We start from the raw sequence: 21,998 nt of genomic DNA, 5'->3' as shown, positions 1-21,998 counted from the left end.
CCGGGACCACTGCTTTCCTCTCCGGATTTTCACGTGGCTCTGGCTTCTCCCCTTTCAAAACCAACCCTCCGCTCAACCTGAAGTTCATTGTGTGGAACACCGCCCGTGTTGCTGGGACTTCATCTAAGCCTCGTAACCAACTTGAAAAGCAGGTTTTGGTCCCGGTTTTGTGGATGAGAAAGAGCGGTGAGGCAGCAACACTCCTCAGGTGGCAGAGTTCAAGTCCGTGGCTGACCGCAGCGCCCCACTGCCCGTCAGACTTCCCATTTCTCACCTCCCTCCCGTGCTTCCCTCACCGCCTTCCTGCACACACCTTGCTAGAGACGGGACTTGCCAAAGCCTCCAGCGACCGGGCTGCTACCGTGGGCACTGGGAGTTCCTGTTCGAGCGGCCTTCATCTTTCCCTGCTGCCTTGGTTCCTTCCTCCTCCTCGCTGGACCACCTCTGAACGCCGGCCGCATTTGATAGGATTGATTCTCTGCCTGGGGTTAGTGAGATGCGGCTGAGATGTTCAGAACTGTATGGCACTGTGCCTTCAATGTGGGCTCTTCTCTTCAGGCCAAAAGCAACATCCACAGGGCAATCCCTTCTGAGACCTCATGCTCTGTACCACGCTCGCAAACCCCCAACAGCCATCTCCACATTACCGTCTCAATGTAGCTTTCACCTGGAATGCTACCTTTTTTGACTACCCAGCAAATCTTTAAGGGCCACCTGCTTGCAATAATCATCTCTCTAGGCCTAGTCCATCATGTCCCAAAGGATGTGTGCTTATCTTTATTAGAGGACTCTCTCCCCTGATTTTAAACACAACTAAAACCCAAGTTTTAAAAATTGAGTCCTTGGAACACACAGGTGATTAACATATTTGAATAAATGACCAGTTTCCCCCTCTATAAAACTGATGTTCATATCAAGTATGTGGAGATCCTGTTAAAACACAGATTTCGATTCTAATTCTGGGGCAAGGCTTAAGATTCTGCATTTCTTCCAAGACCCCAGGTGACCTGTGGGTGACTTTTAAGGTGCAAGAGACTACAGGACTTCCATCTCCCTTCTCTTAAAATACTAAAAAGGCCCCAGGTTTAAAATAGTGAAATTAGAAGGCTGAGAGGGAGGTAAACACCAGAGTCCTCACACTCAGGGAACTCGGTCTCAGTATAAGGAGTTAATCAAGTCCATCCTGTGCCTCATTTCATTTTCTTATTTTGGCTGAGCCTGTAAAACTAGCTCAGCAGACCAGGGACTGGTACCCTCTAGAGAGGTGCCAGTGCCAGTACAGAGAAGTCCAGAAACCCACACAAGGTGTGAAATTGAGGAGAGTATTTGAGAAAATAGTTTAAGCATCTCAAAAATAGAAACAGCGTGGGTCAATGATTTCAAGGACTTTACCCATAAAATAGATTAAACATGTAGGATAAACAAAATGTCCTCTGAAGAAAACACTGTGTTATGCAGCCTAAGATTTATTTTCAGGGTAACCTAAAAGTTTGGAATAGGTCCCGATGGGGAGGCATTTTTCAGAATACAAAACTACAGTACACAGAGCTCAACAATGGCTCCATCTCTGATCTTTACAAGTCTTACCTTCTTCCAAAAATTCAAGGAGAATGCATTACACCTTAATCGCAAAGGTGACAGTTTATTGGTAAAATTATGAGAGCAAAATCTTCAGATGAATTATTACCATAATCCTAGCACAAAACTAAAACTGGTTAAGACTTGAAGTATTTCCTTAAAACTATACCCCGGGATATTTACAGGAAGTAATGGAAATGAGATTTCAATCCAGCTCAGTATGTGCTTAATTATCATTCAGACAGGAAGTATCACAAGTTCTCATATGTGGAAGCTAAAAAGAAAAATCTGAACACAGAATGCAGATCACAAGAATCTGAGGCAGAGTGATAGCAGGAAACTGGATTAAAAATAGGGTAAGTTGGGTGTGCTTTTTGGATACACAGTAAAATATATTATTGAGAAGTTGGGTGTGAGATACATGGAACTCTGCACAAGTGTAATTTTTGGTTTATAATTTTCAAAACTATTCAGGAGCCAGCACTGTGGCATACTGGGCTAAGGCTCCATCTTGCAGTGCCAGCATTCCACTTGGGCACAGGTTCAAGTCCCAGCTGCTCTACTTCTGATCCAGCTCTCTGCTATGGCCTAGGAAAGCAGTGGAAGATGGCCCAAGTGCTTGGGCCCTGCACCCACATGGGAGACCTGGAAGCTCCAGGCTCCTGGCTTTGGATGGGACCAGCTCTGGCTGTTGCAGCCATTCGGGAAGTGAACCAGCAGATGGAAGACTGGTCTCTCTTCTCTGCCTCTACCTCTGTAATTTTCAAATAAATAAATGGTTTAAAAAATTTAAACTTCAAACTGCTGAAACTGGAAAGACACTAATATTAACTACCCGATATCCTCATTTTTCAGGGTTAACTGGTTTACAGTTAACACTGACCAAGCAAACACCAAGATGTTAAGATATATGCTAAGGTACTCTACCTTCAATAATTTCACTGAATTTAAAAACAAAAGACAAAAACCAAGTTGGGTCAGGCATTAATGCAAGTGTTAAGATGCCCACATGCCATCTGGGATCCCCTGGGTTTTGAGTATCAGCTCGACTTCTGATCCAGTTCCCTGCTAACTTTAAGATTTACTTATTTGAAAGGCAGAGTGAGAGAGGCAGAGAGAGAAAAGTCTTCCATCTCTTGGTTCACTTCCCAAATGGCTCCTGCAGCTGGAGTTGGGCTGATCCTAAGCCAGGAGCCAGGAATTTCTTCTGGGTTTCCCACGAGTGCATGGGGCCCAAACACTTGGGCCATCTTTCTGCTGCTTTCCTAGGCTATAGAAGAGAGCTGGATTGGAAGTGCAATAGCTGGGACTCGAACCGTCCATATGGTATGCTTACCCACTATGCCACAGCACTGGTCCCTCTATGCTAATTGATTGATGCACACCCTGGGAGGCAATGGATGGGTCAAGTACTTGGATCTTGCTTCCCAGGTCAAGACCCAGAATGAGTTCCAGGCATGAGTGAAACCAGCAAGACAGAAGGTCTCTTTAAACAGACAAAAACATTAAGTCAAAAACCAGCCGAGTAAACCGTACCCTTTTCACAGGTTAAGGAAACTGAGGCTTGATAATAGACCTTCAAGGTCACACAGTGATCTGAAGACTGCTACAGTTAAAACTCCAGGGACCATACTTGTTTTAAAAACCTAAAATGTGGCCACCGCTATGGCACAGCAGGTAGATACCACTTGCAGTCCCAGCTGCTCTACTTCTGACCCAGCTCTCTGCTATGGCCTGGGAAAGCAATGGAAGATGGCCCAAGTCCTTGGGCCCTTGCACTCGTGTGGGAGACCCAGAAGCAGCTCCTGGCTCCTGATCGGCACATCCCCGGCCATTGCAGCCAACTGGGGAGTGAACCAAAGGATGGAAGACCTATTTCTCTCTCTGCCTCTCCTTTTCCGTATGACTCTTTCAAATAATCTTTAAACAAAAAACAAACAAAAAAACACAAACTAAGAAAATGCCCCAACAACCAGAAATATGACTTTTGTTCCACTAAATACTTTGTTTGCATCTCCCTTTGACCAAACTCACTACGTCTAATAAATGGGGCCTCAGTAGAGCACACATCTAAAATCTTCCAATTTAATTCACCTGTGACAATATAATTACCCTTATTAGGGTTATTAATGCCTATTAACTTCCCTTGCTCTGCCTAAAACATATTTAATCACTCTTTTCTTCCATTAGCCATCCAGTTTCCTATTTTCTAGAACTAAAGAGCAACAATATTAAAACAAAGATGGGGCAGTATCAAGCCAAATAAGGAATTGTCCCCTTGTTAATTAAAACCCTGTGGTAACAATTATACTTAATGTTTTAACCTTGGCTCTGGTTGCTATGAAATCTTTCATTAAGTATTTAAAAGGTAGTTAAAAAGCAAAACCCTGACACAACTACCTTTTGAGTAGCTTAAATTATAGAGAAAGCAATGCAAGCAAAAACTAAAACAAGGCTTAGTCATTGCCAGTCTACTCCCCGAAAGCCACCTTTTTTGCAGTGAAATGTGTCACAGGCCAGTACAACTGAAAAGTCCCTTTTTCTCTTGTGGTAATAGAATTTTAAAAGCACAATTTAAAGATCAGAAAATAAAACCATGACGACACTCCCCAACTAGATTTGAACAGTTTTAACATCTCTGTATAGCTGAAGTGAACATGGATGAAAAGATCTGAAGTTAAAAAAGATTTTTTAACCTAAGATTTGAGAGTCAGAGTTACACAGAAAGAGAATCAGAGAGAGAGAGAGAGAGAGAGAAAATAAGTCTTCTTTCCACTGGTTCTCTCCCCAATTGGCCACAACAGTGGGGGCTGTGCCAATCAGGAGCCAGAGGAGCCAGGAGCTTCTTCTGGGTCTCCCACATGGGTGCAGTGGCCCAAGGATTTGGGCCATCTTCTTCTGCTTTCCTAGGCCATAGCAGAGAGCTGGATCGGAAGTGGAGCAGCCAAGACTCAAACCGGCACCCATATGGGATGCTGGCACTGCAGGCAGTGGCTTTACGTATTATGCCACAGCATGAGCCCCTAAAAAAAAGATTTTTAAAAGGTAGAGAACAACCACCTAACCTGCCACTAATTCCCATGCCAGGTACAAAAAGGTTTTTAGATTTCCCATTCGAATATTTAAAAGTACCCTCATTTAAACACTAAATACAATCTTGAGGCCAGCACTGTGGGTAAAGCCACCGCCTGCCATGCTGGCATCCCATATGGGCACCGGTTCGAGTCCCAGCTGTTCTACTTCCTATCCAGCTCTCTGCTATGGCCTGGGATAGCAGAAGATGGTCCAAGTCCTTGGGCCCCTGTACCCATGTGGGAGAACTGCAAGAAGCTCCTGGCTTCAGATCAGTGCCGCTCCAGCTGTTGCGGCCAATTGGGGAGTGAATCAGAGGATGATAGACCTCTCTCTCTCTGCCTATCCTTCTCTGTGTAACTCTGACTTTCCAGTAAATAAATAAATCTTTTAAAAAATACAATTTCAGATAATAAAAAAATACTTATCTATATAACAAGGTAGAACCAGCTTCACATTTTATTCTCAAGATTAGACCTCCAAAGTTAATCAAATGACTCAGATTCAGAGCAACAGTTGGGTAAATTGTAATTTTTTTTATTGGAAAACAAATATACAACTTGGAATGGATTTGAGGCAAATTGTGCCATAAGCAGATTTTCTTTAAGTGGCTAAACAAAGTTTAAAAAGCAAGTAACAATAAAAGAAAATGTTTCTGGTACAGGACCAGCAGTACAAAAAAATAGTGTACGAGTACCTGGATAATACACCCGTTTTTGCAATAGTGCAACTTTTAAGTACATATTGTTGACTGTCCATAGTCCACGCAGAGTTACAACTCCACACTTCAACAACAACATGCTGACAGTTCCTAAAGAAAACTACTTAAAAAAAGGCATAACCCAGATGTTCCCTCATTTGACCAACTCCATCTAAGTTTAGATGTGCAGAAGGGCTTAGATATATCCAGAGTAAGCCACATGCAACATGTTACTTGATCAATTTCTAAAATAAGGTTTCAGGACAATGACAGTAAGATAAGGGAAGAAAACATGGAGGAATGAAGTCCTAATTACTATACATGCATATTTTTTTTTTGACAGTAGGGGGAAACCTTTTACAGATAAGTTACAAACAAAGAAAAGGCAAATAAACAATTTTGTACAAGAAATTTAACACATTCTGTACAATGTCTTCACTTTGCTGTCATCATTTGTACAAACTCTGAAAAAGAAGTACATAAAAAGTTGAGTCAATGACAAATGACAAAACCAATCACATTTACTCACTGAGCAGTCTCCATTTCCCTTTTTCCTCAAATTATAAAGTACAGAGGCAAGCTGGCTTACTACCAGGGCCAGACCATCATAAACTGCAATTATTCAGCATTGCTGACAAAGAAGTCAATTAATGCTTTAAATATTCTTGGTTGTCATAGCTTAAACCTGATTTTTAAGCCTGATGCATTATAAATATTACAACTTCAGTTCTATGAACTCAGTTTTTCAAAGTCAAATTTTACACTGTTTTCTAAATGTATATTGTGAAAAAAAAAATTCAAGGCAAAGGTTTTACCAGAAAGCCTTTCAATTCCCAAAAAACTTTGCATGATACTTTTGAACTGAAGCATATATAAACAGTTTCAGACTACAGCTACTTTTTGGGAGGAGGGTAGGGGAGCTCAAGTGGAGTAAAAAAGTCACTTTTAATTTCATTTTAGGGAACTGGGATTAAGTTTAAGCCTTCCACATTGTTCCAAGCATATAGCACTTTTCAAACTTTAATGTGCGTATGAATCAGCCAGGAATCTTGTTAAAAATGTAGATTCTATGTAGGGTAAAACCTGATAAACAGCTCTAAAAAAGTCTCAAGGTAATGTTGATTTTGCCTCATTTGTGGACAACATTGAATAGCAAAAGCTTAGCAAATACGACTATAACTGGTTTAGCATCCTAACTTTGAGGGTGGAGAGAGTCGCTAATTTTGATCAGGCACCTAACAAGTACTTCTAACTTAAAAATCAAAGCATGCAAAAAGGCAGTGAGAGTGAAGACTTACCTTCATAGTTTACTTGACCATCACCATCGATATCTGCTTCCCTGATCATTTCATCAACCTCTTCATCTGTTAACTTCTCTCCCAGGTTTGTCATCACATGGCGAAGCTCTGCCGCACTAATATAGCCATTGCCATCCTAGAGAAAAATTCCAGTACTTGAGTGAAATTATGGAAATTTAACAGGTTTGCTAAATTTCACATTAGGGACAAAAATATACTTTAGACATCCATAAGTTGAAGAGAATTTACAAATAGCTGATCTAGACAAAGTGTACTGGTAACTCATAAACAAATTAAGAGGTCTGGGTATCTTCATTTACCCTTAAATTATAATTTAATATATCCAACTTTGAAATACATTACCTACCTTATCAAACACACGGAATGCTTCTCTAATTTCTTCTTCACTGTCTGTGTCTTTCATTTTTCTTGCCATCATTGTCAGAAATTCAGGGAAGTCAATTGTGCCATTACCTGAAATGGTGGAAATATTAGAATGCAAATATATACCTCTTCAACTCCCTCCACCATCCTCCCACCCCCTAAATTTATTAAAGACTTTTACCATCAGCATCTACTTCATTAATCATGTCCTGTAACTCTGCTTCTGTGGGATTCTGCCCAAGAGACCTCATTACAGTTCCCAATTCCTTTGTTGTTATAGTTCCATCACCATCCTTGTCAAATAGTGAAAAAGCTTCTTTGAATTCTGTTTAAAAGATCACAATCCAAATACACAGGTTAACAATAAAAACCTCCTGAAGAAAAAGTCAAAGCAAAGAAGTATGTGGAGATAGTCCTGAAATGGGCTTCTGATTCCTAAAGAATCAGGTGGGAAAAGTTTGTGATATTGCAAACACCTCTGGCTAAAGATACCAGTATCCACTCATACTGATCTAACAAGTAGTTTAAGATCCCAAAGGGATCTCCAAGGTCTAGACCACACAAAGTAAAATAGTTTTAGGTTAAAAGAGGAAAAAATATCAAAAGTCCCAAATGACTGGGACTTTATTTTCCACTTAAGCTTCTCAGTGGAACAGAACTCAGAATTACAGAGCTAATCTATAGTGATAATAGAAAAATAAGACTATCAGCACCAAACATGTATTTTTATTTATAATATTCCCATCACATTTAGAGTTCACTTCAAAGGTGACATGTTTTTGCCTAAATCAATCATCTACTTATACAGGAAGGAGCTCCTTATTTTCAGAATATCTAACAAGCCAGTATCCTTTTCTAAAAGGTAGAAAGGACTACCTCCAAATAATCCATAATGATGTTTACAATGGACTTATCAAGATATGAAGGTCCAGGGGCCAAGTGCTGTGGTGCTAAGCTGCCACCTGCAATGCTGGAATCCTGTATCAGAACACAGGTTCAAGTACTGGCTGCTGTTTTGAATCCAGCTTCCTGGCTAATGCACCTACAATCTCAGGGCCAGCACTGTGGCCTTTTGGGGAGTGAACCAGCAGATGGAAGATCTCTTATCTCCCTCTCTGTGTCATTCTGCCTTTCAAATAAATGAAAGATAAAAATGTTACAAATGTACAGGTTTAACTAAGTGCTATATCACTGAAAACAGGCAGAGATATCTTACATTTTTCTTTCTTTTGAAAGATTTATTTATTTGAAAGAGTAAGACCCCAGGGCGGGCTGGGACGGGAAAGAAAGACCTTCCATCCACTGGTTCACTCCCCAAATGGCCACAACAGTTGGAGCTGGCTCATCTGAAGCCAGGAGCTTCCTCCGGGTCTCCCACAAGGGTGCAGGGGCCCAAGCACTTGGGCCATATTTCGCTGCTTTCCCATGCACATTAGGAGGGAGATGGATCCAAAGTGAACAGTCAGGACTCCCATAAGGGATGCTGGAGCCACAGGCAGTTTTACCCACTATGCACAGCTCCGGCCCCTACATCTTTCTTTAGAATGCAAACAGCAAGCTTACAGAATTAAATGCATCATTCCTTAAATTTTTCTTGTGAAACTGTTTTGGTTATGGAAAGCTGCTTGACCAACACTCCAGACTACCTGGCTACACTATTTTACAGATAGAGGAACAACAAAGATTAAATTTGAAAGGTCATACCACTGGGTTAATAACAAACCTATTATCTTTTCTAAAAGGTATTAGACTCTTCCAGCAACCAAATACAAAAGCAATTCCAAAGTTCACAGGACCATTAAGCTTGGCTAACGTTTGAAAACATGTACTTTCCTTATAGTCCTATAGTATTCCCCACCTGTCTATTCCTGCTCTATTTCATCATATTATTTCTTCTTTGGGCTCAACTACTCCTCCACTGATTCTGCCCACTAGTTTCTTAGCCTACAACTAAATCCAAACTTTCCAAATGCAAATTTTTGAAGGCATCACTACTCATATCCTTTATCCCTTCAATCTACGATCACAATTAATTACAGATCCAACTTATCAGGTGATGCTAAGTTCAGCCATGATCACCTATAGTTGCCCAACATTTGTTTCAGTATGCAAGGTCATATGGCACATAAACTAAAAAACAGGCTTTGGAACTTGACTGAAGGGGTTACAAATGTCTTAGCTCTGCTACTTACTAGCTTGTAATATGGACAAATTACTAAATCTTTTGTGCTTCAACATTTCCCCATTTAACAATGGGAATAACTTATCTACCTTCCCAATTTAAGAATATGTAGAAGTATTACAATTTTATGTCTAGCAAACAATGTTAAGAGAAGAGATTAATGGGGCTGGTGTGGTGGGTAAAGCCACTGCATAGATGCTGGCATACCACATGGGCACCAGTTCATATACTATCTGCTCCACTTTGGATCCAGCTCTCTGCTAGTGTGCCTGAGGAAACAGCAGATGGCCCAAGTGCCTGGATCCCCACCACCCAGGTGGGAGACCCTGATGAAGCTCCTGGCTTTGGCTTAACTCAGGCTGTTGCAGCCATCTGGGGAGTGAATCAGCAGATGTAAGAACTCTCTGTAACTCTTTAAAAAATAAACCCTAAAAAAAAAAAAAAAATTCCTTCTCTGTTACTCTTTCAAATAAATAAATAATCTAAAAAAAAAAAAAAAAAAAAAAAACTCACTTTCCTATAGCATCCAAACTGGACATGACCCTGCACCCATATGGGATGCAGGCACAGTGTCACCCCTAAAACTTTTTAAGGAAAAAATTTCAAAATTTACTTTTATTTCAAAGGCAGAGACAGCTATAGATAGATGTCCCATCCACCATTTCACTCCCCCAGATGTCTGCAACAGGAGCATCTTGTCAGGCCCAAGCCAGGAGTTTGGAGCCCAATCAATCAGAATCTCCCACATGGATAGCAGGGACCCAAGTATAAGCCATCAACTGCTGTCTCCCAGGGTACACTTAGTAGGAACCTGGAATTCAGCTAAAGCCAGGATGGGGCTTCAAGCACTCCAATATAGGATGCAGGAATCCCAAGCAGCAAATTGAATGCTACACCACTGCTTGTGCCCCTAATGACTTCCATTTCTGACTGTTTACTGGACATTTCCCCAGACTGACTTCAACCAAGACAGTCCTATTGAATTCTACAACTTAAATACTGCCTGATTCCCAGGGGCAAGTGGTTAGCCTAGTGGCTAAGACACCAATGTTCCAGATAGGAATCCCTAGGTTTGATAAACAGCTCTGCCTTCTGAGTCCAACATTCCTGCTAATGTAGACCCTAGGAAGCAGTAGTGATGGCACAAGTCATTAGGTTCCTGCCACCCATGTGGGAGATCTGGATTACATTCCTGGCTCCCACCCAGTCCAGCTGGGCACCACTGAGAGCACTTGGGGAGTGAACCAATTCTGTCTCTTGAATAAGCAAATCATTTTAAAAAATACTTTCTGAATCTTTTTCAGTCTTACACCTAATATCTTGGTTGAAAGTCCCAACATTTTTTGCCTGAACTACTACAACTGCTTCCTAACAGGGTTCTTTCGAAAGCTTAGTATCACACTAGTATTAATTTTGTGAAAATAGTATACAGTGCTTATCTAGATCAACATAAAGACAAAAATAATAAGGGATCCCCAGCCCACACAGGATTAAATGCTCAACATTTTCATTTTACTAAGGCCTCCACCCCCAACAACAAGATCCCAACAAAAACTCCATGAATATATAGAGGCACTGTCTGAAATACATAACAATTAGGGTTTGAACACACAGCATCTATCACCTAATATAATCAAGACTTATGTTACAGAAATATTTAGATATGTGTGTTGTTTATACTTCCATTCTCTGCGAAAGTACTTTGCCATGGCACCTTTTATTTATCACAACTATAAAGTGCATAAATTTCCAGTGTTTAACAACATTTTTTTTCTATTACAGGATTTAACTAAAAGCTAAATTCTGTTAAGAAGCAGGGTGTATTTTATGAGTTTCTTTTTTTTTTATTATTTATTTATTTATTTATTTTACAGTTAGACAGTGAGAGAGAGACAGAAAGGTCTTCCTTTCGTTGGTTCACCCCCCAAATGGCTGCCATGGCCGGCGTGCTGCGCCGATCCAAAGCCAGAAGCCAGGTGCTTCTTTCCTGATCTCCCATGCAGGTGCAGGGCCTGAGCACTTGGGCCATCCTCCACTGCCTTCCCAGGCCACAGCAGAGAGCTGGACTGGAAGAGGAGCCCCAACCAGGACTAGAACCCAGAGTGCCAGTGCCGCCACAGGCGGAGGATTAGCCTAGTGAGCTAGGCACTGGGGGGGGGGGGGGGAAGGGGAGCTGACGCTGTGGCGCAGGTTAAAGCCCTGGCCTGAGGCGCCCACATCCCATATGGACTCTGGTTAGAGTCCCTGCTTCTCCACTTCCAATCCAGCTCTCTGCTATGGCCTGGGAAGGCAGTGGAAGCTGGTCCCACTCCTTGGGCCCCTGCACCAGTGTAGGAGACCCGAAGAAGCTCCCGGCTCCTGATCGGCACAGCTCCGGCCATCTATGGAGTGAACCAGCAGATGAAGACTTCTATCTCTGCCTCTCCTCTGCTCTCTGTGTAACTCTGGCTTTCAAATAAATAAAATAAATCTTTAATGAAATAAAATAAATTGTACACTGGAAGAAGTGAAAAGCAGGAAATGGGCTGGCGCTGTGGTGTAGTGGGTAAAGCCACCGCATGCAGTGCTGGCATCTCATATGGGCACTGGTTAGATTCCCAGCTGCTGCACTTCCAATCCAGCTCTCTGCTATGCCTGGGAAAGCAGTAGCAGATGCCCGAAGTCCTTGGGCCCCTGCACCCAAGTGAGAGACCCAGAGGAAGCTCCTAGCTTTGGATTGGCCCAGCTCCAGCCGTTGTGGCCAACGGGGGAATGAACCAGTGGATGGAAGACCTCTCCTCTCGCTCTGCCTCTTTTTTCTCTGTTTAACTCTTGACTTTCAAATAAAAAAAATACTAAGTAGGTGAAAATCTGCAACGTGTAAATCCTAATGAACTGGAATTTAAAAAAAAAAAAAAGGCAGAAAAGAAACCATGCATTCAAGAAGGAAGAATTGACAACATCTTAAAGGTCAAGGTTTATTCCAAATTTCTACTTGTGCTTCCACACTGTAGCCGGAAATACCCGTGAAACTGTGAATTAGAGTAAACTTCAAAGTACAAACTTAAGTTCACTGTATTTCAAAACAATCTCTATGTATAGAAGCACATAGTTCTAAAGAGTAACTCCTGGTAAGGACTTGAAATACAAATCCCAGAGCCAAAACCTACATACACAGTAGTAAGACCAGGTCCTGAATGTCACAGAACAAAGAACATCTCTTTTACATAAGTGATTAATGTAAGGAACCTCCAGAAATTTATTTGAGTCATGCCTAAATCAAAACTTGAAAAACCACACTATGTTTTATCGGTTCATAAGTCCCTATCCTGATTAGTTTATTGCATAAGTTTATTAAAAGCTCAAATGCCTACTTACTAACTTGTACTTATTTTAAAAATTCAGAATTATAATCCCTTAAAGGTCTTGTGTAGTGCAACTTCGCATGACACTATGTAATAAGCTGCTATAAACTAATTATTTCTATGGAATTTGGACCCTGAAAGTTTAATAAAGGTTTAAGTACAGATTTGTTAAAAAGAAAACTTCTGTACATTTTCTCCATACACAGTCCTCTAGATGTCAAATACCAACAACTAAAGACATCATAATAAAGTCATTAACATGTTAGTGATGCCGAACTAGACTGATATTCTTCAAGATGAGGTAATTTAACATTAGTAACTTCACCTGAACACCACCAATTTCCTAGACCAAATTATTTGTCAGAAATTCCTAAACCAGGGCTGGCGCTGTGGCGTAGCCAGTTAACGCCCTGGCCTGAAGCACTGGCATCCCATGTGGGTGCTAGTTTGAGACCCGGCTGCTCCATTTCCGATACAGCTCTCTGCTATGGCCTGGGAAAGCAGAAGATGGCCCAAGTCCTTGGGCGTCTGCATCTGTGTGGGAGACCCAGAGGAAGCTCCTGGCTCCTGGATTCAGATTTGCACAGTTCCGGCCCTTGCGGCCAATTGGGGAGTGAACCATCTGATGGAAGACCTCTCTCTCTCTCTCTCTGCAACTCTGGCTTTCAAATACATAAATCATTTAAAAAAAAAAATTCTAAACCAATCTGTAGTATTATTACATGTTAACACAGCTTTAAAAAGTTGCATTTATGCATACATTCAATGCTGCATTTTATGTATGAAGCTTAATATTTTATAAAACAAGTAGATCTTAAGACTTTAAGATATACTAGTCATGAGCAATTAAACTTCCCAGATTAAAACACCCATATGGGAATGCCGGCACTGTGGCGTATTTCATGCTTACTACATGGCAAGGCACTGAGGCTAAAAGACCCCTATCTTACATGAAAGTTTTGGTTCCTGTGCTCAAACTTCAGTAAAATCTGGAGCCAAAATTAATTTTAAAGATACATCTGTGCTCTGGAGAAAGACAAGATAAGCAGAGTATCTAAGAACACATTATTCTTCCACTCCCACTAGAAACCTAATTTCATGATGGAAGCCAATGAAAAGATTTTACCCTAAAGACGATATTCTTATGAACCACAAATATTATTTTATAAAAATGCAATCAATCATTCAAGATTGATCCTCTTATATTCAAACATTTGTTTTTAAAATATGTGTGCTAGGGTGGGCATTTAGCATAGCAAGATGCCTCTTAGGATAACCATATCCTGATTCAGAGTTTCCCGAGTTTTCAAGTTCCAGGTGCTTCACTTCCGATCCAGCTCTCTGCTATGGCCTGGGAAAGCAGAAGAAGGTGGCCCAAGTCCTTGGGCCCCTTGCACAAACATGGGAGACTTGGAAGAAGCTCCTGGCTTTGGATCAGCTCAGCTCTGGCCATTGCAGCCATTTGAGGAGTGAATCAGCAGATGCAAGAGCTCTCTCGCTCTTGCTTGCTCTCTGCCTCTCTGTAACTCTGCTTTTCAAATAAATAAATCTTTAAAAAAAAAAAAAATTAAGAGCTGTCTTTAGGTACATCAACCACATGATAGGCACCTTATGTTATACACCTTATATAACACATTTCCCAAACTAAGGTGAATATTTTGTGCTGTGTCCAGGGGGCCATTATCTGACCGGGAATACAGAAAAATGAAAAAGTATATTAAGAGGGGAAAGTCAGAGTTTAAGACTGGGGCTGGTGCTGTGGCTTAGTAGGTTGAGCCTCTCTGCCTGCGGCGCCAGCATCCCATATGGGACTGGTTCAAGTCCCGGCTACCCTACTCCTGATCCAACTCCCTGCTAATAGCCTGGGAAAGCAGTGGAGTCCTGCAGAGGAAGCTCCTGACTCCTGGATTGGATTGGCCCAGCTCCTGCCATTGCAGCCATTTGGGGAGTGAGCCAGCAAAAGGAAGACCTCTCTCTCTCCCTTTGACTGCCTTTCAAATAAATAAATCCTAAAAGAAAAAAAAAAAAAAAAAAAACAAAAAAAAAAACACTGATACCTTCTTACTTCATGAGGTCCTATCATAATATTTATGATATTCAAGGAGGCTAGTGATTTCTGGTATCTCCAAATTTCTGTGCATTTATGGGGGTGTGAGCTTGTCTTAAATGGGTTGACTTCCAATGGGGGGGAAACAAAAGCTCAAGTACTTCAACACTTTCAACTTTTTGCTCCCTGAGAAAATCATGGCAGTTGAACTGCTTGGCACCTGCACTAATAATGTACTGTGTTGTTCTAATGTAGCAAAGCAGTATCATGAAAAGCATTTCAGCACTGCAATCCAAAAAAAAGAAAACTTTTGCAAGTTCCTCCAACATTTTTAAGTTAAAGAACTATCTCAAAGTCCTAGAATAAAATCAAAAGTAACAATTACATCAGGTTTTATGTATTAACTTCACATATCTCCACAATAATATAAAAGGCTAGCTTTCAGATGTTTTCACTAGAGAAATGGTTATTCTCTGACTTGATTACACAGGTTGAATATTCCTTAACCAAAATACTTAGGACTGTAAGTATTTTGGATTTCAGATTTTGAAATACTTGCACCTACACACTGAAGTATCTTGGGGATGAGACCCAAGTCTAAATAGAAAATTCACTTGTTTCATGCATACCTTGTTCACATAATCAGAAGGTGATTTTATGTATTTTCAATGGCCTGTATTCTGACAATAACCCAACACATGAGGTCATCTGTGGAATTTTCCACTGTGGTATATCAACCCTCAAAAAGTTTCATATTTTGGTACATTTCAGCATAGTGATGTTCGAGCTGTCTGCAATTCTAAGGTCTAAATATTAGCTAATTTAGGGTAACATGTTCATCTTCTGATTCTACACTTCAAGACACTGGAGTTACAGCGTTGAGTAACTCAAATTTGTTTTACTGTGAGATAAGTCTTCATAAAAACAGCCCTCTTTCCCCAAACCAGGCTCTGAAGTATATCTACATAGACTAAAATAATTGTATTTAATTAAAGTTAGGCCTATACCATCTTTCACAGGCAGGGTTACAGTCTCACCTGCCAAAGCAGGCTGAATTACCATATTACATTACACTCATGTTACCTACTACCTATGACACACACCAAAGTCACCTATTTCAAAGAACTATTTTATTCTGAGGCTGGTGATTTAATTTGTAATAAAATCCAACGGATACAATCTAGTAGAGTATTTCTCACCTGCAATCTGCTCTTCAGTCAGTTGGTCAGCCTACAAAGAGATCAAAGAAGTAGATTAGGGACTTGGGAGTGTGGAGATTAGCAGTTACAGCAACAAGTTAAAATTTTCAAGGTTCATCATGTACCATAAGATTCATTTAGCTCAACAATCCTTAGTACTGGCAACATACACAGGTGGACAGAAAATGCACACATCTGGTTTATCTTAGCTGTCTTGCCTCCAAGTTTAAAATATACAAATTTGGCATAGTACGAAGTTTAAATGGAGAAATGATTCTAAAGCAAGGACAGAGTCCATCCAATAGGAACACTGTTTCCTTTATAAAATATACCTAAACTAAAGCTCACCTCCTCTGGCAGACTAAGCATTATTCCCAGAAATCCCCACTGAAACCAAAATTAAGGTAATGGGAATCCCAAGTTGAAATTACTCACACATGATTAAACACATCATTCTGACATGAAACTGATTTTACAAACAAAAAAAGAGCTACCAGATTTTACCCCTCACCTGTGAGGCAAATGCAAAGAAACCAGGGTTCTGAACATCTGTACTGCATTTACAAATGTTAAGTCATCCATTTTCTCTCACTTTACAAAATCCCAAAGCCAATCTAAGGTTTATATTTTTATAGCACATGGAGAAGTTACTTGGTTTTGCTTTTAAAAATTTTCAGACATTGGGGTCGGTGTTGTGGCATAGCAGGTGAAGCCACCGCCTGCAGTGCCAGCATCCCATACGGGCACCGGTTCAAGTCCTGGATGCTCTACTTCCAATCCAGCTCTCTACTATGGCCTGGGAAAGCAGAAGAAGATGGCCCAAGTTCTCGGGCCAATGCACTCATGTGGGAGACCTGGAAGAAGCTCCTGGCTCCCGGCCTTGGATTGGCTCAGCTCGGGCCATTGGGGCCATTTCAGGAGTGAGCCAGCAGATGAAGACTTCTCCCTCTCACCTCTTTGTAACTCTGCCTTTCAAATAAATCTTAAGGGGCAAGCGCCATGGCTCACTTGGTTAATCCTCCACCTGCGGCACCGGCATCCCATATGGGTGTCAGGTTCTAGTCCCAGTTGCTCCTCTTCCAGTCCAGCTCTCTGCTGTGGCCCAGGAGGGCAGTGGGAGATGCCCCAAGTGCTTGGGCCCCTGCACCCGCATGGGAGACCAGGAAGAAGCACCCGGCTCTGGATCGGTGCTGCGCTGGCTGTGGCGACCATTTTTGGGGGGGAACCAATGGAAGGAAAACCTTTCTGTCTCTGTCTATAACTCTGTTAAATTAAAAAAAAAAAACCTGAAAAAAAAATTGCTAAAACGCTTTCTACAATCTAATCTTATCCCATCTTCACAGTACTCTTATAATGGTATTATTATTCCCAATCTTACAGATGGAGAAACAGAGGATAAGGTTAAATTGAGGAGGAATGGGGTGTAGGACAAGAAATAGTGACTAAAAGAACCAGGATTAACTAGGCACTAAGGTATCAAGACATATCCAATACCTTGAGGTTTTAAATTTGGAACATATGAAGATGTTTGCAAAATATACAGGCTCCTTGCTGTTCCTGTGGCCTTTGGATGTCATTGCTTATTTGTGTATACATCCATAAAACATCTACACACATGGTACTGAAGGACACCGACAAGGAACAGTCCATTCAAAATGCCTACCAACATGCTGTCAAGTGTCTCTATAATTAATCAGCTCATTTATCTGTAGGTAAAAATAAACACTCCCGATTTCATTTTTTTAAATGAACACTTCCCTGAGAATGCAATGCCTCTATATGGAAAAGCCTCACATTTTCTCTAGGGTATGGAAGAAAATTTGAGAACCCAGAAAAAGTTTCTTTCTTGCTCAACAACTTTGATTTGACTATAATGTAAACCTATAACAAAAACAAAAACCAAAAACCCAAACACCCTACTTTTACTCCTACAAGTCCCAATTCTCTAACAAATACTTGGTGCAGCCAAAGATCCCTATGCCCACCCCCGAATTTACAATCCCATAAACCCACCTAGTTGATGTCTACCATGTTATTAAAAGAAAGCAACAGAGAATTTACTTCTAGTCAATTTTTGCAGGACTCCACCTCTGAAGGAAGGGCAACATTTCATAGTGGATGAAAAAGTATGGTGTTCTGAGTCATAATTGGGCTGGTATCCCAGATTTGCTACTTAATAGCTGCGTGACTGACCCTGAATATATTACTCAACTTCATCAATAAGACAAGAAAGACACCACCTACCTTTATAAGGTTTACTGTGCAGTGTGAGAAGATACACAAAGGGATAGCCTCATAGGTCCCACAAACTACAATCTACATAAATTAATCAAAGAATCCACAATAACAAATAACCACACTAGCTGGATTTCCACACAAATCATCAAGCCCTTTACAACAAAAGTTCCATGTTAACTTTGATTTAAGCTGAGAAAACTTATTTGCACAAACTGAAATCACAAAGTACAACTCAGGGACAGATGGCAGCAGGTAAAATCAGTTTAAGACTAAAAATGTTAACCTAAACGTGTGGTAGGCACTGCACTATGTGTGAAAGCTTAAGGAATGGGTTTTTCACGTACACAAAAGACAGTGGTGTTTATTCTCTCAATATGTTGAAGGATTTTGGGAAAATTTAAACACATGAATGATGAAAAACCCTTAGGGAGAAAAAGCAATAGTCATATAGGAAAACTTTACTATCCAATTTTGCCTGTAAACTTTAAAATGTAAAGCTCTCACACCATCTTGTCCAGCTCTCCACCTCCAGGGAAATACAATCTTAGATAAGCTTCAAGCAATGAACTAAGCACAGACTGTTACCTCAACCTGAAAGCTTTCAATCTTGTTTGGAAGATTCCATCAAGTAATTTTTTGTATTTACTATTTACTCATAATTTCAAAATTTTTAAATATTACCAGCAACATTCAGATTAAAGACTACCAAAAGCAAGTCTTCAAAGACTTCCTAGCACTCCAATTTGCTAACTACAAATAAATTTAGTGCTTTTCTGTCTATCGAGAGCGCCATTTTCTTAGAACAACCAGAATTATACTTTTGGGAAAACTCAAGCTCATTAACGTGTATCTCAGCAACATGAAGACTAATTCACTGGAGAGATGACGTTTTTACTTCCTTATTTCTGCGTTGGTATACTCTACAATTCCAGCCAACCTACTGAACTAGAATCTGCATTTCTGAGCAACCACAGATGATCTGTGAACACCAAGAGGCACTAATGCACACTACATGAGTGACCTGAAGTGAGTGCATTGTTTATCTATTAAACATTTCCTAAACGGCCTTCTAGGCAGGTATGAAACGCTTGGAAAAAGTGATCTCCAATAATTTCCAACTTCATAATCCAATAAATGTATGAATCCACAGGCATAAACAGGAATATAAACTACTATCTTCCACCTGTTCCCCCATATGCTACTTATGCTTAGATGCAACAAAGGGTTTATATGTGAAATGCTTTTACAATTACAGAAGTTTTACCCATCCCATGAACAGTCTTAAAATTATTTCAGTAGGGTTAAGAAAAAATTGATAGATCAGCACTTTACTATACAGCAATCTTAGACCAAAAGAAAAACCACTGGAACAAAATGCCTTCATAAAAATTAGGGCTGTCACTGAACATCTACATTCTATGGATGCTGGAACTTTCTATAAAACTTTTCTACCTCCACATCTTTTACTTACCTAATCATTCTAGCTTCAAGTCTTCTCGAAGCAATCTGCCTTATAATGGACATGATACCCATGAGCTATACAAGCAATCTGATTCTACACTTCTACCTTTTATTTTTATTCTTTAACTTGACGAAGTCTTCATTTAAAATCTCCAAGTCCAGTAATTATGAAGTTGCCCGAACCCAATTTTTCAAAATGCCAAAGCATCAATGATGCCAACGGTAAATACAAAAGCTTATCATGTAAGCCTTTAGATACAAACTGCATTACTTACTCGTCATTTGAATTTTTCTTCTAAATTTACTATGTGGAATTACATGCCTGTGGCACATCCTGTTTTTGCCTTAAAGAGAAATTGAACCTGCTTATTAAAATTCAGAATTTAAAATATCAAGAGGGGACGATTCCGTCAAACTTAAAAACAAACGCCAGTTTGATCCAAGGTGAACTCTCCCCACACCCACACAGGCAGGCTGGAGGTTTCAGTTGGCAAGGATTCTCAACTCCTGTTTAAGATGTCACCTTGCCTCCTGGACACACCCATCGCCTTAACCACTTGGCAGAAGCACTGCAAATTATCGCCCTTATTAGATTTTTTTTTCAGGCAAGAACAAGCGGCTCCAGTCATAGGTTTGAGCAAAATGCTTTTTAAAATTCTCTGCGGCACGCGCCCCACCCCCCCACTGATTCTATCACTACAGTATTTGACAGCTTCTACTGTATAAATGAATCGTCCGTTAAGATCACCCGGCTAGTTCCTTACGGAAATACGAGCTCTTTTCAAGGAACGCCGAGTGGCAGTGGGGCTTTCGCATCAGGAGCGTATTCAGGAATAGGATCGAGGCAGGGGCCCCCCTCCAAGACCGACTTTCGCACCAGAGCCCGTTTTCACTCGCGAGCGAACAGGAAACGCCTTTGAGGTTCTCGCTGGAACCCAGTGCTCTGCGTAACCAGGTGTGTATTTCCAGGAGACGCCCGACCTCAGGCACAAAGCTCAGTTCCTTCAATGACAAATCCACTTAGAAAAAAAACTGCAGCACCCAGCTCGGGTGCTGAAAAATGGACGAAGCCCGAAGACGAGCGCTGCGGGGCGGGGGGATGGGAAGCGCCGCGGCCCCCTCCCCCGCCCGCCCGCCGCCGCCGCGGAGACCTCCGCAGTCCTGCAGGTGCCAGCGCAGCAGCTGGGGCGCGAGCGGAGCCGAGCGGGGCGGCGGCTCCGGGGCCCGCGCGGCGCCCGCCCGCCCGCCGGCCGCTCCCTGCAGCGCGCGGGCTCGGCCCACACTGCGCGCCGCCCGCCCGCCCGCGCGCCCCCAGACCCCGGCACGCGGGCCCCGCGGGCCAACGGCGGCGCTGGCGCTCGCCCCGGGGCCCCGCGCGTTCCTCCCGCCCCCTCAGCGCATGGCGGCCGCGAGCGGACAAAGGCGCTTCCTGGCGCCCGCACTAACCGTCCGTTGGGTGTTTGAATCCGGGCCCCGGCTTGACCTTTCCGGAATCGGACCGCAGGCTCTGCGCGACCCCGCTCCCCCTCTCCCCACTTTCTCTCCGCCCCCGTGTGCCGGGCTGCCCCCAACCCCGGACCCATCCTCCCCCACCGAGCCCGGACAAACCTCACGGCCTCAGGGGCTGTGCGCCTGGCCCCCAGTACACAGAGGAAGACCCCCCACACACACCGCGCTGAGGAGAATGGGGGTGGGGGAGCACCTGCGACACAACCGTCACCGGCGCCCCCGGCCTCTTTCGTGCCGCCCCTCCGGTGAAACCCACTCCGTGAGGGCGTCGAGAAAGAGAGTGCCCATTCTTGAGTCCATTCGCTGCAGCCCCTTCCCTCCCACAGGCCGAGCGCCCGCAGCTTGGCGACGCACTCACCATGCTGCAAGCGCTACCGGTTCCCGAGACGCGTCCACACAACCACTCAGCTCGCTCGCCCCACACGGACTAATTCTCCTCCTCCGCCCCCAGCGCCTCATAAACACCTCCCTCCGCCGGATCCCTCCGCCGCAGCCCAGATAACGGAACATCGCGAACGAGTCCCGGCCCACCCCACCCCCCAAACTCTCCTCGAGACCCTGAGAGTCACAGTTACTTGGTCAACAAGGCAAAAGATAAAGGGAAATGGGGATACTGATGACGCAACTGGGTTTCACTCCCCAGCGGGCCGTTAAAACGCCGGTGGAGCCACGCCTGAGGGGCGCTACTTTGCGGCGCGGAGGAGCACCGTGCTGGCGACGCGTGTGCGAGGACCAGCGAGCCGGCCTCTGATTGGCTGGTTCGTACCTGCAATGCGTCACTCGGCCTCGCAGCCGCCGCCGGGACGCGGTGCGGGTTGTGCCGTTGCTGCACGGGCCGCGCTGTCCTGGCAACTGCGCCAGGCGGCGGAGTCGCGTGCTCTGCGCTTGGCTGGGGAACCTTGCTCCGCCGCCCATCCTGCCCCGCCGCCCTCGCACACACGGCTTGCTGGTCCCCGTTGAGGGGCGGACGGAAACACTTTACGCCG

The 21,998-nt window shown here is 42.8% G+C and overlaps 1 protein-coding gene across 1 annotated transcript; it reads right to left on the bottom strand.

The window, feature by feature from the left end:
* Nucleotides 1–5,086: 5,086 nt before the first annotated feature.
* Nucleotides 5,087–21,532, bottom strand: CALM2 (calmodulin 2). Its single transcript, NM_001195640.2, is given in 6 exon segments — nucleotides 5,087–5,814; nucleotides 6,649–6,784; nucleotides 7,016–7,122; nucleotides 7,214–7,357; nucleotides 15,805–15,835; nucleotides 21,371–21,532. Coding segments are annotated over 6 exon segments (450 nt in total). The 5' UTR covers nucleotides 21,374–21,532; the 3' UTR covers nucleotides 5,087–5,785.
* Nucleotides 21,533–21,998: the final 466 nt, after the last annotated feature.

The sequence above is a fragment of the Oryctolagus cuniculus genome, chromosome 2, assembly GCF_051225735.1.
Source record: "Oryctolagus cuniculus isolate XC-2025 breed Fujian yellow rabbit chromosome 2, ASM5122573v1, whole genome shotgun sequence".
In the NCBI taxonomy this organism is placed as follows: domain Eukaryota; kingdom Metazoa; phylum Chordata; class Mammalia; order Lagomorpha; family Leporidae; genus Oryctolagus; species Oryctolagus cuniculus.
This window is presented reverse-complemented; position numbering and strand designations above follow the sequence as displayed.